Source organism: Astatotilapia calliptera, chromosome 12 (genome assembly GCF_964374335.1).
Source record: "Astatotilapia calliptera chromosome 12, fAstCal68.1, whole genome shotgun sequence".
In the NCBI taxonomy this organism is placed as follows: Eukaryota; Metazoa; Chordata; class Actinopteri; order Cichliformes; family Cichlidae; genus Astatotilapia; species Astatotilapia calliptera.
The window spans coordinates 812980-825528 of record NC_137433.1 but is presented as its reverse complement, the minus strand read 5'-3'; the positions used below and the strand labels follow the sequence as shown (position 1 = coordinate 825528).

Sequence of the window (12549 nt, the reverse complement as noted above, 5' to 3'; positions counted from 1 at the left end):
TAATGAAATATTGCTCTCTACTACTGCACCGGTACCAAATCCGTACACAGCTTTATCAGCTATCACATGTGACCAAAAGTGGTTCACATGCATTGACCTGGCAAATGCATTCTTTTGTCTTCCTCTGCATGAGTCACTCAGAGACATTTTTTCATTCACATACAGAGGCCAACAACTCAGATACACACGTTTGCCACAAGGCTTTGCACTTTCTCCAGGCATTTTCAATCAGGTGCTTAAAGAAGCCCTGTCGTCATGTAATTTGCCTAATGATTGTACATTAATACAATATGTTGATGATCTTCTCATTGCAGCCCCGTCAGCAGCGGATTGTTCAGCGGCATCGTTCGTTGTGTTGAATAGGTTGGCGGAATGTGGCTTTAAAGTAAGTAAAGACAAGCTGCAGTTAGTTCGCCCTGAAGTGACCTTTTTGGGCCGGGTAATCGCACACAAATCAGTGGGTTTGATGAACACACACAGAGACCAAATTTTGACACACCCAAAACCGCGAACTGTGAGAGAAATGCTTTCTTTTCTTGGTTTAACAGGTTACAGCAGGCAGTTCATTCCGGATTATGCAGGCAAAACTGCCCCTTTAAGGGGCCTAATGAAGCAAGTTGGTGTTCGAAACTTTAAGGCTGAGTTGCCTTGGACGCCTGAAGCTGAAGCCGCATATATTAGGGTAAAACAGGATTTGTCAAGGGCCTCAGATTTAGCCACACCTAATTATGACGAGCCATTCTATTTAGATGTTTCTGAAACAAACTCAATTGTAAATGGAGTGTTGTTTCAGAAAAAAGGGGGGGGTAGAGAAGTGCTCATGTATGTTAGTGTAAAACTACATCCAACAGAAGCAAAGCATCCTACATGTACACAACATGCAGCAGGGGTTGCTAGAATTATCCAAAAAACAGCACATGTAGTGAGAGAACACCCACTAAAAATACTCACTACACATAGCATAGTGGCATACGTAAATTCACAAGCATTTTGTATGTCACCACGGGCACAACAGAGACTGAGCAAAGTCTTAGAGGCCCCAAATTTGACATTCACACATGAAGGAATTAACATGGCAGATTTAATGGGTGTAGGGGAACCACATGACTGCGCCAAAAGAGCACAGATCGAGGAAAAGATTAGAGAGGACCTGAAGGCCGAACCCATACCGGGAGCTGAGGACTGGTTCACCGATGGATGTTGCCACCGAGACGAAGGAGGACTGAAAGCAGGGTATGCGGTGGTCTGCAGAGTAGGAGGAGATTATCAGGTCAGAGAGTCAGGAAGGATTGAGGGAAAGCAGTCGGCCCAGAGAGCTGAAGTGATAGCCTTAGCTCGAGCTTTGAGACTAGCCAAGAACAGGAGAGTGAACATCTACACCGATTCGGCATATGCGTTTGGAGCAGCGCATGTGGAGCTGCCTCAGTGGAAAAGAGCAGGATTCAGAACAGCAACCAATGCACCTATCTCCCACATACATGAAATGGAGGAACTGGAAAAGGCCTTGGCTGACCCAGAGGAGGTGAGCATTATAAAATGCAAAGCTCACTCCCAAGGAACCAGTATGGTGGAAAAAGGAAACCAGAGAGCAGACGAAGCCGCAAAGGAGGCCGCAGGCTACAAAGGACAGAGACAAATGATACAGGTAACATCAGAAGAAGAGATACCTGTTGACCTGATTGAGGAAGTTAAACGGGCCCAGGAGGAGGCATCCCCAGAGGAAAAGGGGGTGTGGAAAAACAAAGGAGCCTGGCAGGATGGACATTTGTGGAGGGGGCCAGACGGGCGCCCCGTGCTGACAGCCAAAATGGCAGAACAGAAGGTGGATGAAGCCCACGGACTTGCCCACGTGGGGAGAGCCCAGATGGAAAGAAATTTGTGTCATTGGTGGCATCCTGAGCTGCGAGGAATGATAAGGGAGAAGGCCAGGATGTGCTTAATCTGTGGGGCACACAATCCTAAGCCAGCAGTAAAACCGGAAGTGGGTAAGTTTCGGCCCCCTGAGAGGCCGGGAGAGGAGATTGTTATTGATTTCACTGATATGATTGATTCCGGGCCGGGCGGTGTAAGATATTTGCTAGTGTGTGTTGACGCTTTGACCGGCTGGCCAGAGGCCTGGGCTACAAAAAAGGAGGATGCTAAGACTGTCATTAAGTGTTTAATCAATCATTACATTCCCCGTCATGGGTTCCCGAAAAGAATTAGATCAGATAATGGAACCCATTTTAAAAATCAAGATTTGGAAAAAGTAGAAAAAATGTTGGGCGTCCAGCATAAATTTGGAACGGTCTATCATCCTCAGTCTCAGGGGAAAGTAGAAAGAATGAACCTAAATTTGAAAAACAAATTGGCAAAAATCTGCGCGCAAACAGGGCTAAATTGGGTCGCAGCCCTGCCGGTTGCGTTGATGACCATAAGATGTTCTGTTAATCAATCCACAGGTTTTACACCATACGAGCTGCAAACCGGGAGACAGTTTCCGGCACCTTGGACGGTGGGCTCGGGTGAACGGGACAAAAAGGGGAACCGGTCCCACGCAGACTACTGGAACGAGCTAAAGGCGCTAGTGTCCAGTTTCACGAAACAGGCGGCTTGTAAGGGGCCCACAGGAGAAGGAGAGGTCCCGGACGCGAAAACAGTGTGGCTGAGAGTCATCAAACGAAAGTGGAAGGAGCCCCGCTGGACTGGTCCATATGAGGTATCGGCTCGGACGGCGACAGCGGTCCAACTGAAGGGGAAAGGCGACACCTGGTATCACTGGACGCAGTGCGCAGCTGCGCACGAGGGCTTGGTGAGAAAGGATCAATCTCAACCCGACGCAGGTGAAATTGAGCGGCACAATAATCCCTCACACCTGTGCAACGGACCGACCGGTAGTCTACCCGGAAGGTCAACGAAAGAGGAGCAGACAAGGAGGAGATCGCCGCGCCAACGAAAAGGAGCGGTACCACACTGAACACCTAAAACAAGAGAGAGGCTCTGATAAAGGGCTTTGAACTTTTTACTACACCATAACATTCACATACCACCATGCCATCACAACAATTAGACACTGGTGATGAAAAAAGAGTCTCAAAAGCCATCACAATGTTTAAAATTATTATGAGTTTGATGTTAACGATGTTGCTAATCATGGCTATTTGTTTTTTGATTTGTTTGTTGCAGACCGACCCGGGAAACCAGTCTGAGCACGGAGGCCATGCCAGTCCGGCGTTGTTTGATACACCAAGTACATCACGCGTGGTCCATAGTGATTTAAGGTTGCGGGCAAGAGTGAAGCGCGAGGTCTCTGGTAAAAAGGATGAGTGTCTCAGCACATATGGTGGTTTAGAATTAGATTATGTTATTGGCTCCACAACTTCCTTTACGTTTGATCTGTGTGATGTTGTTAATTGCAGGGACGTCGGCAGTGCTTGGAGGGGATACAATGTGTGGGTCTGTTGGGATTATTCAGTGAGTACGCACTGCGAGAGGGGAAATCGTCCTTATGACAGCTGGTGCCGTAATTGGGACCAGGTAAGGGGTTACACTGGGCAAAATTGGGAACCGTTAGAATCAGGATCAGAAAACGGGCTTAAACTACAGAGGGATTTTAGCCCCTCTGGAAACGCGTTAACTTTATCATTGGGGAATTGGCATCGCAAACAATCTATGTATTTAATTTTGGGGGTGGAAATAGCGGGGGTTGATCCAAAAGGGTTAATTAAAGTTAATTTCCTAGAAAAAACTAATCGCGTACCGTCAGGTAGAGAAGACATAACAACTCGTGTGATTTCTACTCCCACCAGCTCTGTTGCATCTGTTACAGGGCAGGAGGGGAGCGGGTCATCGGAAGCTACACCAGAGGAGCACGAACCAAGAGAGAGGCGAGTAGTGTCGGTGGACTACACCACCCTGAAACCTCAGGATTTGATTGAACGCGCTACCGGGTTCAGTGACAGTAACATCTGGCTGGACTGGATAGCCCAAAATGCTAGAGAACAAAAAGTGGCTAATTGTGTAGCCTGCGCTTCAGCAAGGCCGCGTTTATTTATAGAGCCTGCACCTCTGCATCCAGAGGATCAGTGGGGCTATAATTGTATGTTGCAAATAACTAGAGGAGCTGTGAATACGGGGAACTGCACTGTGTTGTCCAGTCTATTTCCCCCTATTGGCAAGCTCACGCAAGTAGGGCCGTTTATGCCCCGGAAAGATAATTATACGTGCTTTAAGTTTACCACAGATAAAGTTAAATATCGGTTGGGGGAAATTGACCCCAGTTGGTGTTCGGTCACCCAGATTGGGAGGACCACCAACAATGTGAGTGATGCAGCCACCCTAATTGGGACTTGGGCTAGGAGCGGGCTGTATTACTATTGCGGGCACAGGACTCTACTGGTACGTGTTCCTCTTGGGAGCGTGGGGACGTGTGCGATGGTGAGACTAGGAGCGCCACTTATGCTAATCGGAAATAAGGTAAAATCAATTCCCTCACACAATACGCGCACTTTGGCAGCCAGGCGCAAAAGACACATTTTGAGAAAGAGAGGAATACAAAACACAAATGTTTATGACCCTAGAATGAATTCCCCCACCTGGATCGACTCCATTGGAGTGCCCAGGGGGGTTCCAAATGAGTTTAAACTTGTTGACCAAATAGCAGCCGGGTTTGAAAATATTCCAATAATTTCTGCTTTCTTTCCAGTGACTCCAAACAAGAATGTAGATAGGATTAATTATGTTCATTACAATGTACTGAGGCTCTCTAACCTGACCAGAGACGGATTGGAGGGGCTAGCGGAGCAGGTGGGTCCGACCTCGTTAATGGGAGTGCAGAATAGAATGGCCCTTGACATGTTGTTAGCGGAAAAGGGGGGCGTATGTGCTATGTTTGCTGACCAGTGTTGCACCTTTATTCCAAACAATACTGCTCCAGATGGGTCGGTAACCAAGGCTCTGGAGGGCCTAAAGAGCCTTTCTGAAACTATGCATGATCACTCCGGTGTTGGTAATCCGTTAGAAGGCTGGCTGACCTCAGTGTTCGGACGGTGGAAGGGGGTCATCGCTGCGGTCATGTTTTCTTTGTCTATTGTGGTGGGTATTATGGTTATTTGTTGTTGTCTCATCCCTTGTGCCAGACGAATGTTCAAAAGTATGTCTGTGAGGGCAGTGGACCCTGGAGTCATTACTCCAATGTCCATGATGCCAATGATGCATGTGGAGCTGAATGTGTAGGCCAAGGAGGGACACAACTGTTTGTGACCTCTGGATTCTCCAGAGGTCAACAGAGGGAATTGTAGAATAAGGAGGGGATGTTTTTCTCATTATCATTTAATATTTTAATATGCCATTATTAGTTCCTTAGAAGTATATAACCAGCTTTGCATTAAGCATAAATTGAAGTTTTTGATCTTATATTATTCTTTGCATTACAGTGATGGTGATAACTTTAATTTGATCTTTCTTACAGGTATCAGAATAATAACATGATTTTCCATTGCAGATGTAACCATGATCATTCCATACACATTGCAGTTTGTTGCTCATTTTAGAGTTGTGCTCAAGGTAATTAAAGGTTAAAAGCTATAGCCAGCGCGAGTCTGGCTGATCTATGGAGGGCAAAGGCTTTGAGCTTGGAAGGCCGCACGCGCTTACACAGCACTTATAAGATGTCATTCTTGGTGATTTTGTGCTTAGTCATGTTTTAATATGTTTTAAGTAGAAGTAGCTGATTCAGCAATATTCATTTAATATTATATACTTGATTTAGAGCAATACACACTGATGGTCTTAATAAATGAAAGAGTCCTTGTAGCTGCCATGTTGTGTCTCAGCAGGGTACAGACGGTTCCAGGAGAAGGGGGGCAGTTAGCGTCTGCCCTCGGGAAGGAGACAATGTTATTCTTTGTGTTAAATAAAATTGTCAACATTGATTGTATTACACCTGTCACTACGCATGAGGGGGCGTTCTAATACCCTGATTTCATAAAACTATGGAAATGTGTTTTTTGAGATGAGATCTGAGACTGTCTGCATACAGTGTCCATCTCCCACGTGTGTGATCATTAAATCATCGTTTGACTCAACCCGACCGGACCAGTGTTGTTATTGTGGGTTTTTCCTCTGGTGTCCATCTCCAATATTTTTGAACCATAACACAGTCCACGAGGGCCGGTGTCCCTGCAGGTTTTAGATGTCTCCTTGATCCATCACAGCTGATTTAAATGGATAAATTACCTTCTCAACATGTCTTGAAGTTCTCCAGAGGCCTGGTAATGAACTAATCATGTGATTCAGGTGTGTTGACCCAGGTTAAGATCTGTAGCCCATACAACACACTTACAATCACAGTTTAAAGTAACGCATGCTACACCTGACTGATGAGGTGCAGATCAAATGTTCAGTGATTTCCCACCAGTATCGGTGCTTTAAAGAGAAACTGTGGGGAATGTCTAAAAGAAGTAGTTGAGGCTCGGCTGTGAAATTGATGGTTTTCAGGGTTTTTATCATTAACTCGGTTTCCCTGGGTCTTTCCCGTGTTGTAGTTGTGTGTCTTGTTTTGAAAGAAATATTTACACGTTACCATAGCGAGCAGAGAGCATTAAGCGGCAGAGAGGAGGATGTTACTGTCAATGTTGTTGGTGCATTTCAGGAGGACGCTGCTAATAAAGTTACACAGTTACACAGTGAACTCGCTTTTATGATTATATTTACAAAATACCACCGTTTTTGTCTTGGTCATTTTATTTTGTTGTATTTATCCACCACATCTTAAAGGCTGGTCCATGAAAATATTGTCTGACATTAAACCGGTCTGTGGCACAAAAGAGGTTGGAGACCGCTGTAATAGAGAGTCACCTGATCCAACCCTAGCTGTATGTTTTATCAAAAAGGAAAAAACTTGTTGTTTGAGGATGAATCGAAACTGGGAGCTGGTTCCACAGAGTACCTACTCGGCTCTCACATTGTGGGGTTTTTTCCCATATTTCTAGCATGCCAATTTCTTTTGTTGTGATTTATTGTCAACCAGACCCATATTTGCTTTAAATGACAAATTTATCTAAGACGTGATTTATGTAAGTCTGGGATGGTACGTGTTAACAGCCGCTCATAGATCCTACCTGCCGGATCTTCTTTTCATTGATATTGCTGTTATGACTGATGAAGCCGAGCTGGTGAGTTGTTGACTAAATAATGTGTTGAAGCTATAAATATGACTATTACCAAACTGTACTGTCACTAATAGGGTTGCTTTGTAAATGTTGTATGGTTGTTTTATTTTGTGTCTTTCAGTTGATTACCTGGCTTCTGTAAAGGCACGGTTACTGTACTGGTGTTAGCTTATGCTTGTGCAATAAAGTTTCTAAAAGGCAGCAATCAGATGTCCGAGCCTGAGTATGACACAGTTTCATCAGTTAAAACACAGTTTACTAAATTAAAGGTAGTTAGCTTAGTAAAAACCGTACACACATCAATCTGATTCTTAGGATTTCAACATAATGTGGTAGTACTGGTACTTAGGGCTGGGTTTTGATTATCGATTAAAATCGATTCTAGCTTGGATAACGTGATATCGATTCACTAAAATCCTGAATTGATTTTTAAATATAAATTTATTTTGCCCGAAACGCCAGAATCTCAGGTTAAACCTCACAAAATTTCTACAACCACCAAACAGCTAAAACAGTAAATGAGAGCAGGACACGGGCACGCCATTGGGGCTGAAACCGACAGCTCACTGATTTTGAAGCGTCGGTGGGCGCTTTGTGTTTATGTCCTTTTTGCGCTGATTCTGAAGCTGCAGGTTTTATCTCTCTCCAGAAAATATTGACTGAACCAGCAGCCAAAGACGATCCAAACTACACTTCACATAAACATTGTTATGAATTCACTCTGACTTTTGCTGTTTTGCTTCCACCACGATAAAATCACACTTTGTGTAGAGCTCTCTCTCTCTCTAAATCGACAATCAATCCCACCCCTACTTATTACCCACCAGTCTACTTCTGACAAGAAAGCCTCATTTGTTTGTCAATACTGAACAAATTTAAACTTTTTAAAATTATGGAAAATTTCAAAATGCTCAGCTGTGTCTCTAATCAAACCTCTGTAACTTTGCTCTGCTTCACTTCGTTTTTGACTGCACAATATTATTAAAGTCATCTGCTATAAAATCCCAGGCCACGAAAGTCGCCTTCATGTTTTTCTGTGTTTTATCCTCAGTTACTTTGACACAAAGGCGTCTGCTGTGACGCTCACTCCTTTGATAAAGTCTCACAAGTGTCAGCTTTCTTTTTATAGATATAAAAATATAGATATGTACTGATAAGTGATCAGAATTTTAATATTTCTGACTGTCTGAGGCAAAATTTCCCCAATTCAAATCGAATCGAATTGTGGATCAAATCGATTCTAGAAATCAGTGACGATACAGCCCTACTGGTACTAGCTCCTACTCAGCCAGGTTTCAAAGCGAATTGAGTCAAGATGAAAACATCACATCAACAGAGTGTCGCAACAGACTGGTCAGGAAGTGGCAACGCTAAATAAGTCATGGGAGCGATGCCAACCATTTTTTAAAACCTAGCAATAATGGCTATACACGAACCATAACTGTGGTCCGATGACCACATTTTGACATTTACCACTGGTTTAGCAGCAAGAATGTCATTGCCTTGATGTATCTATTGTTTTATTGTTTGTGTCACCTGCAAATGATGTCACAGGACTTTGGGGCCATGTTGCACTGAGGTGGTTACTGAACGACCAGGGGCGGAGCGGGGGGGTGGCTTACGGGGCTTAAGCCCGGGTTGTTTTGTCAGAAGCCCGGGGTATTTTGGAGTGTAATTTTTTCATAGTTAGATGCCTGGCTGACAACTGTATAAAACAAAAAGTACACACAATATTCGAAGCACATAGTGCACACTGTGGGAATTTACGACTGTGCGTGAATCCCCCCCTGATATTGGTATGATCCGAGCTCAGGCACTAAGCGACTGAGCGAGGGGGCGGGGGGAGCTGCTGCCCGTGAGTGCGCTGTTGGAGAGACGGAGCCAGCCATACTAAGGAGAGCTTAAGTTTGAGCAGGTACCAAAGCAAATCATTCGTACCGTACAAATAATGTAAATATGACGGTGCATCACGAAAGATTGATATGAAACTGATCACTTGACCAATATTACGTTACTTGCTCTTCAAGTGAATCAACAAATGGCGAAATGAAAAGCCGAACAAATGCTATTTTTTAGAGAGTCTTAGCTTACGTGTGTTTATTTCATATTTTCAGTTCTTACCCTCCCCGACTAATTCGGTTTCAGTTATGTACTGAAATATAAGAATGGACATTAGAGGGTTCTTTCAAAGAAAAAACTCAGGTAAATGTTATTTTATATATGTCATGGTCCTGGGCCATGTTGGCCCAGTGTTCTTAGTTTCCTTGTATGTTTGTATTTTATTCCATGCTTCCCCTGCCCATTATGTCTAAGTTCTCCCCGTGCTCTCTCTTCCCCCTGTGTGCCCTCTATGTATTTATGAGCCCTCGTCCCCTTTCGTGTTTATTCCATGTCTCCCCTGCCTGTTACGTTGGTGTTCTACTCGTGCTCTCTCTCCTCCTGTACTTCCTGTTTCACCTCTCCCGTCAGTGTTCAGTTCACCCCGCCCTGTCTCGTTATGATTATCAGTGTCACCTGTGTTCCCCGTGTGTTCCCACTCCCCTCGTTAACCCTCTGTGTATTTCTGTCTGCGTCTCCCTCTGTTCAGCGTGACGTCGTCCCTCATGCCGTGTGTGGATCTCCCTGTGTCTCTCTAGTTTGTGGTTTCCCAGTTTAGTTTAGTTTGTATATTTGTTCTGCCAGCGAATAAAGCTGAGTTTTGAGTTCATTCCCTCGTGCCTGTGAGTCCTGCGTTTTGGGTCCTACTCCTGCCTGCCGCACGGCGATTCGTGACAGTACGACGTCACCAGATATGGACCCAGCAGCTCTCAACCCACCAGAGGAACTGCGTCTGGACATTATCTACTCCGTGGAAAGACTCCTGCATCTGTGGCTCGAACATGAGGGGAAGGAATTTCGCCGCGCTGTGGAAACCAAACTACAGCGTTTAATCTCTGGTCTTCCCTGGCTACTCAGTGCGCTCCACCCACTCGAACAGGATTTAATCCGCAACGAGCTCCACCTTCATCCCCCAGCTGCTACTACCCACCTGCCTGAAGGGCCGGATGTGGAGCCGCTCGGCCCGTCAGAGCCATCATCAAAAAAGAAACGGCATTCACGCCGCCGACGCGCCACCCCACAGCCGGACATTCGGCCTTCTAATTCACCTTCTGTGCTGCCAGAAGCTCCGTCGGCTCCCTCGCTGCTACTTCCAGCTCAGTTAGCTCCCTCGCCGCCACCCGCGGCTCAGTTAGCTCCCTCGCCGCCACCCGCGGCTCAGTCTCCTGTGTCCCCGCTAGCTCAGCCATTAACTCCACCACAAGCTCCATTTTCACCTCTACCATCGCTTCAGTCATCAGTTCGGTCTGCCACTCAGTCGCCCTTAGCTCCATCATCCACACTACCACCTGTTTCTCTTCCACCACAACCGTCACTACACCCAGCCACTCAGGCTGCTACTCAGTCAGTCATTCAACCCATAGCCCTGCCGTTAATATGCTCTGTAGCTGAGCCACTAGCCGCCCGACCCGCAGCCACTTCAGCCACTCCTCCACCCGTCACACCTCCACTACAACCATCACTGCAGTCTCTAGCGCAGTCACCTGCAGCTCTGCTTTCCCCAGTGCAGTCTCCAGTGTCCCCAGTGCAGTCTCCAGCAGCCCTGCTGTCCCCAGTGCAGCATCCCTTAGCACAGTCATCCACTCAATCACCAGCTCCACTTTCCCCTCAACTATCACTACCACCTCTAGCTCAGTCTCCTGTGCACTCACCTCTGGTTCATTCTCCTGTGAAGTCATCAACTCCCCTGCCTTCTCCACTCTCACCACCTCCGTTACAACAGACATCAGTTCAGTCCCCTGTGCCAGTGAAGACGCCCTCAGTTCAGTCTCCCGTGCAGTTATCTACTTCACCACCGTCAGTAGCTCAGCTCCCACTCTCACCCGTGTCTCCAGCAGCTCAGCTCCCGCTCTCACCCGTGTCTCCAGTAACTCAGTTAGCTGCCCAGCAGCCACTCTCCGCTCAGTCTCCTGTGTCGCCAGTTTTGCTCATTCACTCCATGCAGAGAGGTAACTGGATTTCTACTCAGGGTACTTTCCATGGTTTAGCCGCCGTTGGCACAGTTTGCCACTCCAGGGCTTCCCCAGAGGCTAGGTCTCGGTCACCAGCTGATTCTGGACCCCTGAAGTTTAAGCAGCCCCCTAAGAACTGCACCATGTTCGCATTACCTGGGCAGAGTCAGTGCTCAGTGCAGCGCCAGTTGTCCTCATGTCGGCCGAAGGACTTCATGCCTGTTGGCGTTGTTTTGGCCTCCGCTGGGGGGTCCGAGGGGCCCGTTCAGCCTCCCGTCTCCGCTGGAGGGTCCGAGGGGCCCGTTCAGCCTCCCGTCTCCGCTGGAGGGTCCGAGGGGCCCGTTCAGCCTCCTGTCTCCGCTGGAGGGTCCGAGGGGCCCGTTCAGCCTCCTGTCTCCGCTGGAGGGTCCGAGGGGCCCGTTCAGCCTCACGCCGCATCGGCTGGAGGGCCCGAGGAGCCTGTCCAGCCGCCATCTGCGACCGCCTCGTCGTCGCCTGGTCCAGCCGCATCCGAGTCTTCGTCCTCGTCTGGTCCGGCCTCCGAGTCTTCGTCCTCGTCTGGTCCGGCCTCCGAGTCTTCGTCCTCGTCTGGTCCGGCCTCCGAGTCTTCGTCCTCGTCTGGTCCGGCCTCCGAGTCTTCGTCCGCTGCAGCCTCCTCAGAGTCTTCGTCCGCTGCAGCCTCCTCAGAGTCTTCGTCTGCTGCAGCCTCAGCCTGTGCTTCGCCTGGTCCCGTCTCGACTGGTCCTGTGCCCACCGGGCCTCGGCCAGTACGCCTGACACTGGAGAGCCGCCGCCGCTGCCTTCCGCGCGGCCGGCCCCCTGAACTGCACCGTCATCGCCTGAGTGGTCGCCGTCGCCTTCCGCACGGCCGGCCCCCGGACCGCCTTCGCCTGGGTGGTCGCCGTCGCCTTCCGCACGGTCGGCCCCCGGACCAGCGCTGTCATCGCCGCCGCCGCCTCCCGCGCGGTCGGCCTCCTGAACTGCTCCGTCGTCTCCTTCACTGCCGCCGTTGCCTTGCGCACGGCCGGCCTCCTGAACTGTTTCCGCGTCGCCGCCGTTGCCTTGCGCACGGTCGGCCCCCTGAACTGCTCTGTGTTTGGGTTATTTTCTTGGGCTCCGGTGTTTGCTGTGCTCTTTTGTTTTCTGTTCCGGGCCCTCCGTCCTGGGCCCCCGCCGCCCGCCCTGGGTTGTTTTCTGTTTGGTTTTGTTTTTCTGTGTTTGGGCTGTCTGGAGCCAGCCCTTGAGGGGGGGGTACTGTCATGGTCCTGGGCCATGTTGGCCCAGTGTTCTTAGTTTCCTTGTATGTTTGTATTTTATTCCATGCTTCCCCTGCCCATTATGTCTAAGTT

General features: G+C 48.0%; 1 protein-coding gene across 1 annotated transcript; it reads left to right on the top strand.

Annotated features, from left to right (window-relative positions):
* The first annotated feature begins 805 nt into the window (after window positions 1-805).
* On the top strand, window positions 806-6070 carry LOC113033264 (uncharacterized). The gene is made up of 2 exons (XM_080308733.1): window positions 806-1985; window positions 2442-6070. Exons 1-2 carry the CDS (start codon window positions 821-823, stop codon window positions 2954-2956), a joined length of 1680 nt encoding a protein of 559 aa, XP_080164859.1. The 5' UTR covers window positions 806-820; the 3' UTR covers window positions 2957-6070.
* The last annotated feature ends 6479 nt before the right edge of the window (window positions 6071-12549 follow it).